The 18,091-nt window shown below is 36.3% G+C and overlaps 1 protein-coding gene across 1 annotated transcript in view; it reads right to left on the bottom strand.

The window, feature by feature from the left end:
* Positions 1 to 18,091, bottom strand: part of LOC142358705 (condensin complex subunit 3-like) — a 46,899-nt gene that overhangs the window by 15,473 nt on the left and 13,335 nt on the right. Inside the window, exons 4-9 of the mRNA XM_075410231.1 lie at positions 15,376 to 15,609; positions 14,968 to 15,160; positions 14,439 to 14,582; positions 4,924 to 5,043; positions 4,486 to 4,843; positions 3,803 to 4,102 (exon numbers count right to left, since the gene is read on the bottom strand). Of these exons, the coding sequence (XP_075266346.1) occupies positions 3,803 to 4,102; positions 4,486 to 4,843; positions 4,924 to 5,043; positions 14,439 to 14,582; positions 14,968 to 15,160; positions 15,376 to 15,609 (1,349 nt within the window). The remainder of the gene's footprint in view (positions 1 to 3,802; positions 4,103 to 4,485; positions 4,844 to 4,923; positions 5,044 to 14,438; positions 14,583 to 14,967; positions 15,161 to 15,375; positions 15,610 to 18,091) is intronic.

Genomic DNA, 18,091 nt, shown 5'->3' with positions numbered 1-18,091 from the left:
GAACTAAGTGACCTCTGATCAGACAAATTCAAGGCCATTATCCAGACAAAAGTGCGCTCGATGTCTTCTTCAGACCATGTAATTCGAGCGCACCGAGTGCGGAGAAAAAACTACAGGGCTAATACAATTGCTTCAAACCTTGTTTGAGGGCAAATAAATACGGGTTGGTATAGAAAATGATATAATTTTAAACATTTAAACTGCTTTGGGATCTATTCTGTTTCGCACGTTACTATGTGAGAAAAAAGCAAGTGCGTCTGGGGGTCATAAAAAATGGTCACTAAGCTTGGGGGGGGGAACAGAATAGATACCTGCTTTGAAAAAGTCGCAGGTGAACAAAAAAATCGTTCCATTAGAGCTATTTTTTTTCACACCTACTTTTCTCGCCAGCAGGCCAGAGAAACTTCAATGGTGTAAAAACTCAGTGCGACGCTTTCGGATCACGGACCTGTCGTCTAAGAGCCGAAGACATTAATTTGGATTTACTTTCTGAATGCCCGCAACTCAAATCACTGAAATATGACCGACTAACGTCGGTCGAATTGCTTTCAAACGACCGGTTGGCTTAGTCGGTAGCTAGCCACGGTTTAGTGAGGCTATCTTTAGGTTAATTGAAGGGCGTGAGGTGAGCGCAGCGGGGGGGGGGGGGTTGCACCGGGGGGGGGGCTGTAAGGGCAACAGATGAGCGAGGGTCTTGGGCTACACGGGGCCCTTACTGCCTGAACGATGTGCAGGGGTGGGGATTGGGGCGGTGAATGGGGGGGGGGCTGATCTGGACTTGCAGCAGACACCCAAGAAATGAAATCGAAAGAAATAATCTAGAAGACAACAGTGAACCCAAAACTTTGAATTAAAATAAAAGGACACGTTCAATAAGGACACGTGAACATGCATCGTTCTAGTAATGGTTAAGTGACTCTGCTTGAAGTCACTGAGAATTTCTGGCGTTTATCGAGAACCGCGAAGCGGTTCGAGATATTCAGTCGGAATTTCGAAGTGACTTCTGCAGAGTCACTTAACAATGCTTAAAACAAAAAACGCCCACGTTTTAAAATGACGAAAATCAACGAAATTCAACTTCTGTCTTAAGTAGCATCTTTTGGCATTTTGACTTCTGGCACTGCAGACTTTCGGCATTCTAAAATGTGCACAAGAGTGTTTTAAGAGCAATTAAAGGACGTTCTTATTTTATCCACAGTTCATTAGACCAATTAATTATGATGATTAATTAAGCACAATAACTTAATTTTGATAGCAGTATACTCCAGTAAACTTTGATTACTAAATTCACTAAGATTTACTTCCAGGGTTCTATTTGTTTACCCCGTTTCCTCTGATTTCGTCTTTTGGCATTAAACAAATTCACGTAAATTAGCTGAATGAAATCTACATTCCATTCAGTGAGATAGGTAAGTCAAATGCTGACTGTGTGTGTGTGTGTGTGGGGGGGGGGGGGGTGGCAGTGCGGGGGGTGTTGGGCGGGCGTGTTGGGTAGTTGGGCGAGGGGGGTATAATTTAGATAGATTGGAGGAACTTATATGGGCTGAAAAACTCTCGCAATGACGTTTTAACCTTGAATATTACTATCAGTTTTTAATTACTACACATTACAAACTAAGCAACTTTAGAGTCCATTGTTCAAAAACAAGTCAACGTTCTAAATCAGAAGTCAAAGTTTGGAAATAAAAGTCAAATCTCAAGTCATGACGTCAGCTTAAAAACATAGCCGGTATAATACCAGAAACGACTCAATAAAAATGCTTATCTAACACTACCTGTTTCATAAATACGGAAGAAAGCAATATAAAGTAGGAAAAAAATCAACTTTGGGGTAAATATGTGGGTAGGTAGGTGAGGGGGGTGGGTAGTTGGGGGTGAGAGGGGTGGGCAGTTTGGGGTTTAGGTGGGGGTGGGGGGTTAGGTGTGAGGTGGGTGTACGTGTCGGGGGGGGGGGGGGGGGCAAGATGTGTGTGTGTGGGCGGCGGCGGGGGTTAGTTGGGGGAGGAGGTAGTTCAGATACGTTGTAGGGATTTATATGGGTTCAAAAACTCTCGAAATGACCTTTTAACCCGGAATATTATCATTAGTTTTTATTTACTATACATTAAAAACTAAGCTACTTTTAACCACCAATGTTCGAAAACAGAAGTCGTTGTCCGAAAACCAAAAACTCAAATTTCAAGTTATGACTTTAGCTAAAAAAAACATAGCCAGAAGAATATCGGAAACGAATCGAAGAGTCCTGCAATGGAAACTCTCAAATAAGCCTACAAATTTCAATGAAAGATAAAAAATGTATGGATACTGAGAAAAAAATTGGTGATAAATGTGGGTAGGTAGGTGGGGGCGTTAGTTGAGGGTGGGGGGAGGTAGGTGTGTTTTTATAGGGGGAGAAGGGTTAGTTGGGGGAGGGGTGTAGGTTTGATAGGTTGGAGGGACTTATATGGGATCCAAAATTCTCGCAATGACCTTTTCATCTTGAATAATACATCACTTCTTAATTTCTATACATTACAGACTAAGGTACTTTTAAAGTCCATTGTCCAAAACAGAAGTCAATGTTCGAGAACAAAAGTCGAATTTCAAGCCATGACTTCAGTTTAAAAAACCTGTAGATTCACAATACCTCTCTGCGAGTCGTAAAATTCTGTACAATCTCAATACTCTTCTTCGAGTCGTAAAAAGACACGTTTATAATAATTGCTTCTCTCCGAGAGCAATTCAACAAGGATAAGTTCTGAAATACGATTAAATATTTGAGTGAAAAGCAAAGACAAACTGGACCTTGACCGACTTTTGGATAGCCCTTGGAAACAATCTACAAAACTCCTCACAAAAATCGATTTAGCTGAAAAAACAAGTTTAAATTTTCCATGTGAAACAACTCTAAAATTCACAAATGAAAACTACTCCATTTTTTGGTCGTGTTACATCTTCTACCTGACTAAAATCGCCATCAAGTTTTGACCTCTGGCTTGGACAAAAAAATGTGAACAGATCTTAATATTAGCTTCTTCGCCGTTTATTATTCAATGATTTCAAGTTAAATGAAGAAACCGGTTCGCTAAAAAAGCAAGTTGATCTTTAGCATCTATGCTATCGATTTATATTAAAATATCTAAACTCAAATTTGCTATGCGTCTCTTAACAACCCGTCGTTTTTGAGGTTTTCAAATAGCTGTATATAAACTTTTCAAATACGATTACAATGTCCTGCTACTTAATTTGAAACCAGGTTAGTTCTTAAAAACGTTATTTACGGAAACAAGCGCACTTTCGATGTTCTTTCAGGAAGATGACATGCAGGCGACACTGAGAAAATAAAAAAAGTGTAATAGATTGAATAAAACGCATTAATGTCGGGTGAAATGCCCTCAAACAACAGGCGGACAGTTGGCTCCCAGATACCCAGCCTTAGCGAAGGAGGCTAGCATTTGGTGGTCGTGGTGCGGAGGTCCAGTGAGCGGGGTTAGAGGCACAATGCCATGAGGAGTGTTGGAGTGAGGAGGGACCCAACCGGCAAAAAAGTTCCCTCACCATGATCTTACGTCTTACTGCCATCAAAGCATCACCTGCTTATCTTGTTTTTGAGGACGAAAAGGTGGACGAAGAGGTCAAAAGTGTCAGACGAAAAATCTATCAAGCATAAAAATGGTAACAGAACCGAAATAGTTGCTTTAAATTTTGTATTCGTTCGTTCCAAAAATGTGAAAATAGGAGACTTTAAGACCAATAGTTGTCGCAAATTAGCCGTTTCCATAACTTTATAGAGCAGCTGTTAAAAGGTCAAATGATTTTGTACCGTCTCTTCGGCATTCTCTCTGTTTTGACTTGGTCTCATTTCTTCGTCAAGCATGGCAGCGTCCTCCTTATTTTTATTCTCAGCTTCTTCATTGCTATTTGCTGTATCCGGTACGTTTGCTTTATCGGCTCTGGACTTGACATTTTTCAAGTTATTTATGGATTCCTGCAGAGTGTCCTTCTCTTTCTCTAGACTGGTGAGCACTTCCTTTTCCTCTTGTGCTTTCAGGAAGTCTCTCTCAGCCACACATGCATCCATAATGTCTCGCTGTTTGATTATCTCCACTCTCAACTTGTTCAGCTGTAACAAACAATGGCTATTAACAGTTAATTAAAGATGCTTAATTCATTTCGAAGTGCGAGGAGGGGGGGGGGGTTATACTCTAGAAACCGCCCTTCACACTATGAAATTGTCTCCTGAAAACAGTCCGGTATGCCCAAAGGCTCTGAGAATTTAATACCCTCAGGGCGTTACTTGTTTACGCTGTTTTTTTTTAAAGCCAGTGTCAGGCTAAAATTTGGCCAATGGAATAATGGCATAAAAATAGATCACAGGGCCAATATAATTGCGACAATTTTCGTTTCAGAGCAATTAACTTCAAAATTCATTTGAGAGCAATTAAACATAACCGTAGTGGTATAGAAGTCCTTTAGTGAAACATCGATGAGGCGGTCAAATTTTACCTGAAATTGGTGCTCTCTCAAGACACTAGTCTCCATATCTTCAGCATCAAGTTCCATTGTTGTGCCATTCCCACCTGCTGCACTTTTCTCTACAGCGCCCCAACCAACAGCTGTTGTAGTGTCTTTAGTTTGATCCTTCGTTTGATTGATTGAGCAGCTCTTGTGCAGATCGTAGGCTTCGCTACTTACACCGCCCAAAGGGAAGCGCAGTTCGTTGATAACTTCCAAAGTGGAATGGACAAATTTCTGCTTGCCAAGAAGTGTTCGCAGCAATTGCATTTCCTGTTCCACCAGTCGTGAATACTCGTTATTTCTCACATTTTTCAAATTACACTCCAGTACTTTCACCACGTTTTTCCTTAACGAACAAATAATTTATGCGAGTTCCTGGATGTCAGAAAAACATCAATGGGCAAATATCAGTACGCAAAGACTAACCTTCCAACTTCATCCATGGACAAATCGAGTAATCCAACGATGTCCAGGAACTGCTGAGCCACAAAAGTTCTGTTGATCAATTCGTCCTCAATATCGGTCTCTCCAATGCGTTGGCAATGACTAAAGAGAGAGAAAAGTAAGAACATTACAGATTGAAAAAAAAAATATTAGTACAGGGAACCTTTACTGCACATATAATTTCCTTTGACATTGAACTAATTCAAATTAAATTTAAGTTTTAAAGCGCAAAAGTCATTTTATTGAGTGAGGTAAGTCACGTAGGATCAAAACTAATCACGCAAATGATCTTAAAACCTTTCCTAGGGAGAGAATGCGAAATGACGTCACGCGCGCAAACGCCCTTAGTGAGAGGAAGAAAGAAAATTTGACCTTTTCAACATTGCTGTCTGAACAAATTCAAAACGAAAAAGAGCGTCAGACGACGAAACAAAAAAACATAGCAGGACAAGTCCTGACGTACAATTCAAAGAATTTTCATTGACTAAACAAAAAACAAGACCTAGAACGGACTATAAATGGATTGCAAAAAACATTTAGAAAAAAATCCGATCAAAAAAATCGAAAAAACAAAGTGAAATTGCCGCATGTGAACAAAAAACCACTAGCGAGAAAGTGAATTTTTGTTCAAACACCGTTTTCTCGCTCTACTTTAAATTAAGAGCAAAAAAATTTCCCGCCGCAAAACCACTCGCTTTTTCGCTCTACTTCCTGTTTCGGCGTGACCAAAATCACTACTCCAATTTGACTTCAAAAATCATGAAAATGTGTGAACAGATCTTAAAAAAGACAGCGCCCCAATACAATTCAAATTCTTTGAATTGCAAAAACATAGAAAAACATAAAAAAATATAAAGACAGAAAATTGATGTCAAAATGCCGCATGTGAACAAGAAACCCATCTGCAAAACTTAGAAAATTCAGTTGGCCAGTAATGATCGTTAAACTCAAAAAAGGACAAACATTCAAAAATTTTGAAAACATCGCAAATTGTAGCAAAATCTTGCTAAAATTCAAGATATTGAAATCTGCAAAACCAATTCATTGTTTCAAGAGACTATCCAGTACCCCTATTTCAAGCTTCAAAAAGTTTCACTGACTCATAAAGATCCATAAACTTGGAACAGAATGATTTTCCGAAAAATTGAAAAACATAGCCAGCAGATTGCCGGAATAGCTGCGAAAGAATAGACTTGCGTGCCGTACAATAGAGATAGAAACAGATACAGATCTAGATTTAAAAAAATGACGCCACTCAAAAAGATAGGTAAAACATTCAGCGAAAACTTAACAAAGCCTGTTAAAATTCATTCCGCAGAAGCCTTTTATTAGAGACCTTTACTGCACCTCTGACCTTTAACTAATCCAAATTCAACTAAGTTTTAAAGTGCTAAAGTAATTTTATTAGGTGGGGTAATTCACTTATGATCAGAATCTAATCACGCAAATGAACTTAAAACCTCTGCTAGAGAGGGAATGAGAAATGAGGTCACGCGCGCAAACGCTGTTAGTGAGAGGAAAAGCTTTGCTGTGTGAACAAGGTAAAACGAAAAAGAGCGTCAGACGATAAAACAAAAAAAAACAAGAGCATAGCAATATAGTTCCGCTCAGCTTTCAGCTTCGCAGCTATAAAAAAAATCACTAGCGAGAAAGCGAATTTTAGGTCAAACACCGCTTTCTCACTCTACTTTAAAATTAGAACGAAAAAATTCTCGGCTCAAGACTACTCGTTTTTTTCGCTTCACTTGTGTTTTGGCGTGGCCAAATCACTACTCCAATTTGACTTCAAAAATCATGAAAATGTGTGAACAGATCTTAAAAAAAGACAGCGCCCCAATAGAATTCAAATCCTTTGAATTGTAAAAAAAAAATCAAGAACTGCAATATAGCTCCGCTCAGTTTACAGCTTCGCAGCTTTAAAAAATGGAGATTCTCGATAGATTAGAGTACTCTAAAAGAACTCCACTGAATGACTCCAACGTAAAGACTCAATTCTTTGTTCTACTCAAATTCGTCGTCAGTCAAAAATGCAATATATATCCGCCTATATCTAGTCTCCAGTCAGTTATGACGTTTCAGCGCTTAAAAGTAGCACAAATGTCAGGCATGAACAAAAAAATAAATAATTAAAACATTTCAAATAGTAAACAATATAACTTATTGATGAGAAAAATGAGATAAAATTCCAGACGAAAAACCGTTTAAATGACTCATAAATTACTTGAGAGGGCTTTCTGGGACTGAAAAATTGAGTTTCTGGGCTTTCTGGGATTGAGTTTGTGAAAAAAAACCAAATGGATTACCGATAAAAACCAAAGAGCAAAGAAAAACACAGCCGGTAGATTGCCAGAAAATAGCTGCGATAGACGCTGATGCCTTCCATGAATTGAAAAAACTAAAGAAACAAGATAGGCAGACTGACCAAAAGTCCTTTAGTAGACCATTAGATTTTTAGGGTTAGATACGTACTGTCAATTTAATGACACACACGGTTTATAAGGAAAAAGCCCTAAAAGAGCATTCTCACAATTGATATTCGATACCAAAAACTCAGACTAATACTCAAGAATTAGGGTAATTGGCACCACTTAGATGCACACTATTGATCTTTAACTAGTAAATGTTCATAAAAATTAAAGTTCCATAAGTGAATTCGGAAATCAATTTTATGAGTGAGGCAAGTCACGCAATTGACCTAAAAGCAGAAATGACGTCACGGTAAGACGAAACAAAAATTCTGTTAGATGAATTAAAAAAAATAGCAAGACAAGTCTTGAAATACAATTCAAAGAATTGAATGAAAAACTTAGAAGAACTTTACCTGATCAGAAGATCAATTGAACAATGCAAGCCAAAACACAAACAAAATCATCTAAAAAATTGAGAAACTAAAACAATCAAACAAACAAAACAAAAAATACTCATTGCTATAACTCTTTTAGCTTTTAACCCTTAAGACAAAATTTCATCCCTTCAAATATATCTATTTCAAAAATACGTTCAAGACCAATTTTCCTTCCTGAAAATGGTCCAGTATTATATCTGCTTGACCTGAAAAAAATTCATTGGCCCTTGAAGATCGATTAACACAAAAATGACCGAATTTTTTAAAATCAATTACAAATTCTAACAAAATGTTGCTGAAAATCGTGATATTATTATCTTCAGAATCATTTCTGTGTTTCTACAGGCTATCCATTAACCCAATTCCATGCCTTAAAAAATTTATTGGCTCAAAGATCGATAGCCAATAATTTTTTGAAAAAATCTCGACTTTCAAAAAATAGAAATTCGTTCTAATAGTGTTGAAAACAGTTCACTTTCCCCTAGCAACTATTTAATAACATACTATCAAACCCTGGATGAGGTTACCTGGCTACTAAGCCAAGAAAAATTGAATAAAAGACAAATGTTTTGAAAAAACTAAAAAATTGCAAGTTTTATCAAAAAATTTATAAAATTCGAAAGGTCAAATTGTTGAAAACAAATCCACTGAAACTAACAACCATGCAGTAACTTTTTATCAGACCGTGGAATCGGTTTTCTGGCACTTGAGAATGGACAAATATCATATGACAAACTTTAGAAACAAATTGCTGACTTCATCAAAAGAAAATGCCGAATTTCGAGACATCAAAATGTTAAAACCAATCCATCAAAAAATTTATAAAATTCGAAAGGTCAAATTGTTGAAAACAAATCCACTGAAACTAACAACCATGCAGTAACTTTTTATCAGACCGTGGAATCGGTTTTCGGGCACTTGAGAATGGACAAATATCATATGACAAACTTTAGAAACAAATTGCTGACTTTATCAAAAGAAAATGCCGAATTTCGAGACATCAAAATGTTAAAACCAATCCAATATTACTAGAACCTATACAGTGCCCTATTATCAAACCTTAAAGACGATTTCCTGGCCGCTGAAGCTGGATAAACTCAAAAAATGAAAAAAATTTTCAAAAAACTTGAAAAAATTGCAAAAATTACTATCATTTTGCGTGTTTGTATTTGTAGTACCAAAACAAATATCTCATAAAATGGTCATAACAAGTAATTTCGTCCCGCAAAATGCCTTCATCAACCTTCAAAAACTTCAACCTAAGACTACTCAAGTAAAACACTCAAAAAATCACGAAAAACATGAAAAATTGCACCATTTTGAGCCCGAAAACTCCTAAAAATGTCCTTTTAACCTTAAATTAAGGCTATCCCAGCAGCTGCACCACTCTAAGCACTTGAAGGACTACGGAAGCCCACTGTGGGCCTGTAATGAAACTTGATGACCGCTGGGCTTTACCTGTTTATCCCATTTTGAAAGATCAAAGTCATTGAAAAATGTGTGAACATATCTTAAAAAAAAACAGCGCCCCAATAAAAATCAAATTCTTTGAATTGTAAAAACTCCTAAAAATGACCTTTTAACCTTAAATTAAGGCTATCCCAGCAGCTGCACCACTCTAAGCACTTGAAGGACTACGGAAGCCCACTGTGGGCCTGTAATGAAACTTAATGCCCGCTGGGCTTTACTTGTTTATCCCATTTTGAAAGATCAAAGTCATTGAAAAATGTGTGAACACATCTTAAAAAAAACAGCGCCCCAATAAAAATCAAATTCTTTGAATTGTAAAAATTAGGAGCGCAATAATAGCCGCCTGGAATTGCTGACACGGCTTTAATAAGAATCACAGTACCGTCCCTAAAAATCTACGATTATCTGAATATGAACTCCCTTACTAAAAAATCACAGAAAACCATTGCCAGATCAAAATAAAGGTCCTTATTCCTTATTTCGCCGACTAAAAACCTTATCGAAAACAATACGCGAAAAGGCCAACGTTTGAAACCATTCTCTAATCTTAATTGCACAAACGAGGAGAAAAGGGAACACGATTGCGCAACACAACCTTTTTGAAAATAAAAATATTACCACCAATAAGTTTTGTTCATTTCAACGGAGATTATCTCTGATGATAATTTCAGTATTTCAAGAAAAAATGCACAAAAAACTTAAAGCAACGCAATATTATGGCTGATCTTTTGGGAAACAAGGCTGAAGCAGCTGAAAAACTACGCTCCCTGAAAATTCTGAGTACCAGGACTAACTGACAGATCTAAAATCTTGTTTCATTCAATGACTCATCATTCTGGCAGACCTGCACGGAACCCGCTCTTCTGACTTAGCTGGGACCATCCACATTCTAGTTGTGAAGTATCGCAAAGTCACGGAACAGGCACGCGGTTGGAGAATTCTGAATTGCGAGTAGACTTCCCCTTAAAATCCAAGAGGACACTACACTGTGTATTTCGGCTACAACGAAACTCTTGCCCGCCTAGCAAAATGAGATTCTCTTCAAGAATAATATTTGATTCACTTTCTTTTTCGGTGCGATCACAATCAGAACTTGTTAAATTAGGTTTACGATTCTATAAAATCCAAAAATGTGGAAAAAAACAACTACACCCCTTCAAAATTTCAAAAGCACGCCAATTTAACGATTTATGGAGTTGCAAAACCTTGTAGATTGCTTATCTCCTGTTCCAGTCGTAAAATTAGGCATCATTACTCTCTTCGTTTTATTAAAAAACGATTAAAAAAAGTACTCATCTCCGAGTCCTAAAGCCGCAAAAATTGCAATACGTATATACTCAGCGTATACCGTCGCAGCAATAAAAACTCTTCTAATAAAATACTCTTCTTCGAGTCCCATCGCAAAATTGACCATTTCATTATCTGGTGATGCTGCAGCAGATCGAAAACTTTTCCAAAACAAGGGGGCTAGGTAATATAATTGCTTTCAGACAATCTTTCGGCCCGGCTCATCCAGATTTTGACTAAATTTACTAAAATGCGGGAGCCAAAAACTTCAGAAATATACATACTGTTTGAAAATATAAATGTGTAAATAAATGTTTTAGACGCAAACCACTTAAAAAATTAAATAATGGCAAATTCGAGACTGTTCTGATAGAATAAAACAAAGCAACATTATATAAAAAAGAATTAAATTATGCCACATAGCAGAGCCGATGAGACCTGCAATTATCGAGACTACGAGAGAAAAAAACGACAAAAACAATTACAGTCAAACTCAATATCTATTTTTTAAAAAAAACAATAACAAGGTCAAAAAAGCATCAGATAAACAAATCAACTGCTACTTCATTAGATGTAGATGGGCCCTACATAGATGGATACTACACCAAGTAGATGGGCCCTGTCTTTAATGAGACTCGGTGATCAATTGATCAATCTGCAAAATCAATAAAAAAGGTGGAAACTCATTACCATCAACTAAAAATACTAGATAGACTCTTATGCATCTCCTTGGGAAGCCAATCGAACAACAAGGCAGTATTGAGAGTGAACTAAATAATACCGAATTAGAGAGCCAATGACACCTGCCATTGATGACACTAGGATACAACAAATAATCAACTACTTAACAAACAAACGTTAATAAGGACCAAAACGTATGTCTATTCTTTTACAAACACTTAATAACAAAGTCAAAACACCATCTAATAAAATTTGATAAAATTCCAAACAGCACTAGAAAAAAAATAACTTGAACCTCCGTAGAAAAGATGGGACAGGTCCTTAACGAGACGAGGTAAGACTGACAAAAAGAACAAAGAAAAGGGCACAGAATAATTTATTTTCAAGTAAAAAACCAATAGCTATCAACTAATTTATGTTCATTTAAACCTGCACAGGAAGCCCTTGAGACATGTCGGTATTCATGATATGACCTATAAATACAAACAATTAAATTTACTAAAATGCGGGACAAAAACTTACGTAAAAATATACATACCTAAAATATACAGTAGATGCAGAAATCAGAAGTTCAATTAAACTTTGGGACAAAACGGCGTCCAAGCCATTAACATAGCTGGCAGATTGCCAGAAAATAGCCCCAATAGCTTCGTGGATCTGCAGTCTCAAAAAAACAGTAAAAAAAGACAGACCAAAAAAATCGTCTTTTCATTGAAGGCTGATATGTTATATTTTGATTATAAATCTGTATAAGTTTTTGCTGCCTCTATTAGCTGCTCTCAAATAACCTTCATTTAGAATGATACACACCCATTTGACCTTATCTCTTTGAATTAAAGTAAATAAAAGTTAATTTCTAAGTGAAGAAGTCATTTTTGAGAGTGAGGTAAGTCACGTGTGACCAAAAATTTAATCACGCGAATGAAAAAAACTCGCTCCACTAAGAGCGAAAAATGACGTCACGCACGCACTTCAAATGAAATTGCATGAACGAATGAACAAAAAGCAGATTTGAAGTGGTTGTGACGTCATATGGTCGTAACACAAATCATGACGACTAAATAAAAAAACCAAGAGAAGGCCAATAATAGCCCCAGCTATCGCTGTGCGGCTATTAAAAACAATGAGTTATTAATTCAGAACTTTACTTAAGTTCAATTGGGCTTTTCTTCAAAGTCAATGGGACCCATCACTAAGGTACTCTGTCAAGTAAATAAAGACCTAAAAATGGACAAAGATCTAGACATAAATTTTTTTGGTAAAGCACAAATTTGTGGTAAAATGCAAAAATAAAATTTTTGACGGTAGTGTGCGACAATTTACTGATTCTTTCAAACCAATCAAACATTCATAAACTTTCAACTAATAAGAACCAGGTAGATTAACGTCTAAACCCTCCGGATGTCAATTGTATTATCATTAGTCGAGACTAAGTCATAAGGCTATAAATTACCAATATGTGCATGCAAATCTCAAAAATGCAGAAACAATTTTGCGAAAATAGTGTTGAAGCCATTAACGCCATAAGCTAGCAACTGAAAAGATTATAAGAGGTCAATTGGGTCACATTTGAACATCAATGGGCGTTTACTTTAGAGGGAGTATGCAAAATACGTAACAAAAAGAACGACCAAAATCGTTGACAAGTGTCAAGGCGGTGAAACCATCAGTCGAAACAAAAAGAGATTAGTGTTTGCTTCACCAAAAAGTGGATGGTCCCTTTAACTAATGAGACCAAGTTGACATAAGAAATGAACAAGAGATCAAAGAGCTCACATTTTCAAGGTCCTCAAAACCATTAGCTATCAACAATTGAAATTAGAAAAATTCATTTATACTTCCAGAGGAAGCCAAAAACTGAATTTTATTTCGCAAGAAAACGATCTCAAAGCCGTTAAAACCACATAGTATTCTTAAAACCTTGAAAAAAAAACTTTAAACATATTCAACTGCGCTTTTTTTTCAAAACCACAGACCTTTCATTAAAACAATGTGTCATGACAAAAAATATTCTAAAATGGGCGAATCTCCAAAAATCCTCGTGATATCAAAGCCATGAATTCCTACGATAAAAAACAGCTATAAGGACTAAATTTTCGTTCACTAAAAAGAATGCCACCTTTTTTGCTGAGACTTAGCTAAAGTTGAAAGAAAACAAATAATCAGCAACAATCGAAAATCACTGATTTCTTTTAAAAAATATTTAAAGTCACAAGAGCCATTGCGCATCAAATGAAAGCATAATATAGGTTGAAAATTGACTGGAACTTATTACTGAGACAAGGTCATGACACTGAAAAAAGAAAAATGCGGGCAAAACAAAAGAATTTAAAGTTTACGAAAACACCTTGTGAAAGCAAAAAAGCAGTCTGAAGATTTAATATATGTTCATACTTTAAATTCATTCTGGTTCAGGAAATCATTCTGGTCTATAATTAACAGAGAAAAAAAGCTCAAAAATTTTTTGAACAGAATATCGCCCCAATAAAATCAGAATGGTAGAAAATTAGCCTTGATACTGCTGGACTTCATTAAAAACAAGTAATTGTTCCAAATTTTACCGAAATCAAGAAAGATTCAACATGTCAAAAAAAAAAATGATATTCTAGATAATCATCGTTTTAAAATAGCGAAAAACCGGCAAGATTATAATTATATAACACTATCATAGGAAGCGGAAGTAAATTACGGCTCTTTGAAGTTTACTCAGAATTGTGTCTCCAGTTTTGTTCAGGTCACTACTTCCGGCAAATTTAATCAAACTAAATAGTTCCATTATTGGTACCATTTTTGAATAAATTTTGGAAAATTACGGAACGAACAGTTCAGCAACTATCCTCTAATTTAATAGGTAAAAACAGTAACATTGTTGTTAACAAATTCAAAATCGATAAAGTGAATAAAAAATACGGAAAACGTGAAACAACGGATACGATGCGAAAGTTCATTAATTTTTAAACTTCGATAACTGCTTGGAAAGAACAAATTTCAAAGAACTCTTTAATTATATATTCTACGCTGCACGGGCTTTCTAATGATACCCCTAACAAATCTCTACTGAAAGAATAAAAAACCAGTTGAGCATATAGTTCTTCCCCTTCTAAGATGAGTCGGAACAATTGGCACGGCTTTCAACTGGTTGTCATTGTTCAAAGCTCAATCCTAAACCAAACCATCCGAGAGCTCAATGTATACAGCCAAATCTGGTACTAACATGGCCAGAAATTTGGAGAACTCAGTGACATTTGGCAGGTTGCTTTCTAACAATTCAGTCTGGTTGTGTTTCTTGAGAAATTTGAGCAGCTCCAGCCACTGGAACGCGTTCTCTGGAGTGCACCATTGATCGCCCAAAAGCTTCCTAAAGACAGGATACAACTAAATTCATCATTGCGTCTAAAGCCTCGAACATCACCTAATCCTTGTCCACAAAAACGACATAGATCACACGACGGTTTACAACGACGTAGATCACAATTCTTGCTCACAAGTTTAAGTTCGCGCTCAATCTGTCAATTACATATCGAGAGAAACATTTCAGTCGCACTTCATTATGACCTGCTTTTACTGTTCACCTCTATTACAAATTACATCATAAATGATGTGTTAAGCAGTTAAGCATTCAAATAATAAATATAGTCAGTTTTCAGTATAACATAACCCACTAATATCGGACGAACTGCTATCAAACGAATAGCGTGCGACTATCTTTGGTTGTAGCTTATTGGGAAAAGCTGGGGCCTTACTGTTCATTGAGAAGGTCAAAGCAGTCAACAGCTTCTTTTGCAGATGGGAGTGACAAGAAGATGATTTCGACCAGTTGGGAGCATATCTCTTTGTTGCAAATGGGGTCGACAACTTTTAGGAAGTCAGCGATGCAATTTCCTACTTGTGATAGCCACCCGTTAATTAGACTCTTGACGGCAGCTTCCATAGCAGCTAAATTGCAAAACATGATGATTACATATTGTTTTAAGCAAGCACATCGTAATCTACACACCGCTAATTATTGACCATCAAAAGTAGTGCAACTAAAGCTTCACTCAATATAGCAATCAATGCTCAATGCAAACATAATTGCGGAAAAATGAACAAATTTGAGCAATATTTGCGGATTGAAGTGCAACGAACGGCGGTTGAATTTCTGTACTAACGGTGGGTTGAATTTCTGAAGGCAATTGTAAGTATGTCGACCCTCTGTTGAAATGACAATGCGTTGATAGACACTGACTGGGAGAGCCTTCTCAGAGCAACTGCACGACAAGCCATGTCCACATCTCTACAGTGTCTTGTCAGACATTTGAGCATTGTGTTATTATTCACCAACGCCGATGACAATATCGTCTTTCGGATTTCAGCCGATTCCACGCCAAGGAGAAAAGCAAGCTCTAAAAGTGAAATTCTCTAAACACTTCAGGAAACTTCAAAATGTAATTTCTCTGCCTTTTGTGAAATTTGCTTCTTTTTTCATAACGTTTGTTGAAAACATTGATCTGTTATTTGGTTTTCCTCACGTAATTCCAAGGGTAGGAAAATTTGAGATCTCCTGCTGAAGGGGAGGGTCAAACAAACCTCCGTACAATTGAAATGAAAAACTGACTTTCCACTATATGAAACAGTAAAACTCCGGAAAAGACTCAATATTGATCATGAACTATACCTCAGCTATGAGTTGTTTGACATTTTAACAAACAAAAACATGGTTAGGATGAACGAATCAAGAAAAAATTTTAAGAATTGCACATACGTGAAATTTTCCATGATCACTCGCGCAAAATCAGATAATTTTGCTCATTTTGTCCAAAAATGTCCAAAATAATCGCCAAAAAAACTGATGAATTATTCTTCATACAACTAGGTGAGGGTTATTTATGCCTCCATTTCTTATTATAGTGCTCAAGAATAACAATTCGGCCGTTTTTTAAAAAAAATTTGCGAAGAAATTCAGATATTTCCTAGTAATTTTTGTAATTGGGAAACTTTTCAATCTTTAAAGCTAATTTACTTCGCGAACCAATCAATGTCAGCGACGAAGAAAATGAACAGTGAAGAACTAGATACCCTTTATTTAAACCATTAACAAAGATTTAATAATTGATTCTGAAAATATTTAACTGATGCTCTTTTTACAGTCGAATCATTCCATTTCAAATTGACGTTTAGAAACTCAGAAAACAATGTCAAAAAGCAACTCATTTACAAGTTCCGGATTCCACCAGAATCATATGACATGTAATTCATTCAGTTTTTAAATGACGTTCATTCATATAAAGTCCTTGTAAGCTGCCAATGCATAATTTCCAAAAAACTGAAGTGATTGCAAACAAACAAAAAACAAAGAAATCTTTTAGTTCGTCACCGCTTCCTATTTCCATCCAAATTTTAAAGGTACCACAATTAGCCCAGAATTAGGCCTGAACAAATTTAGAACGTTTTTGCTCTATTTATTTTAGGATTTAAACATTTTTGGCTGTTTTCCTCGAATTTTATTCTCCGCTGAGAGTTCTTACTCTCAACAACTTAACTTTATGGCCAATTTCGCAATGTACTCTATTAACCAAAAATGATCAGTTAATGCTCTCCATCTGGAATGCGCTTCAATGAAGAAGTAACTGAAAGCATCAATTAAAGACAAAAGTAAGCCTGATGTTAGTAAGCTTAAAGTAAAAATTAAGTTGATATCTTAGCCAAAGCAGGCCAATTATAAGAAGACCAATTTTTTGCTATTACAATTCTTGCTTAGCCTTAAATTGCATATGATAGTTGCAATCTTGACAAAAGTAGAATACATGTAAACTGCATTTCTTGCTTCTCTTTAAGTTGAATTTTAAAGTTCCCTCCAAAATAAAAACTATTTTTGGAGTGCATTTGATTTTTGGTCTTAGAAAAACAACAGACCCAAAGCTATTTTAAAAAAAAATTGAAGTTTTTACGCCTTTCTCTTTCTATTTTCTTCAGCCGTTGTCGTGTATGAAACGGTTTTCAATTTTTTTGTCCAAAAGTAGGGTCCGTTTCTCTTAGTTACGTACTTCTGCTTTAAGAAGTAGTCTTTTATCATGTCTACCATCAGCATCTAATGTCCAGTTTTAAAAACGCGATCAAATAATTGTTCTGCAATGCCCAAATTAGATTACATGCTGCTCAATACGGCTCTTAAACATGCGCTTCGAGCGGCCCCTTAAACATGAAAAAATTTTGTCCCACTTTAGAGCTCACGCGTTTAATATATAGGATAGGATGATACACAAATTCATAACTCGAAGGCGTGCTTTTTTTCTTATTTTCATCACAATAATGTGGTGATGATCTGTATCTCTCTATACATTTTAGCAGATTACGCCGTGGATGAAAGAAAGATTGTTCCTGTCCTGTGTTTCATCAATTACATCAAATAAAATTTGCTGCCAATTTTTTGGTTTCTGACTATTCTAAACTCTTCAGCGCAGAAAGCGAAAGAAAGGGGACGCAACATTATATCCATTTGCACATTGCAGAGCCTCCTTGTTCCTATATTTCTAATATCCCAAAGCTGCGATTCATACAACTGTCACTGAGCACCACTTTTTTCACAAAAAATGCCCACTGAAAATGATGATGCTTAACATTTCTGCCCTATCAGAAACCGTGATATTTGACAGCTCAAAAACGTTTCAAGGCGTGCATCACTATGCAAATATCAGAAACCATTCCTACAAAAAGATACAATCTGAGAGTGCCAGTTCCAGAACATAGCCGGCATATTGTCGGAATAGCTGCGAAAGAATAGACCTGCGTGCCATATAATAGAGATAGAAACAGATACAGATCTAAATTGAAAAATCGACGCCGCTCAAAAAACTTGGTAAAAAACATTCATCGATAAATTAATTA

The sequence above is a fragment of the Convolutriloba macropyga genome, chromosome 2 (genome assembly GCF_964194025.1).
Source record: "Convolutriloba macropyga chromosome 2, txConMacr16.3, whole genome shotgun sequence".
NCBI classification, from domain to species: domain Eukaryota; kingdom Metazoa; phylum Xenacoelomorpha; order Acoela; family Convolutidae; genus Convolutriloba; species Convolutriloba macropyga.
Note: the sequence above shows the minus strand (reverse complement) of the source record. Positions and strands in the feature narration are given on the sequence as shown.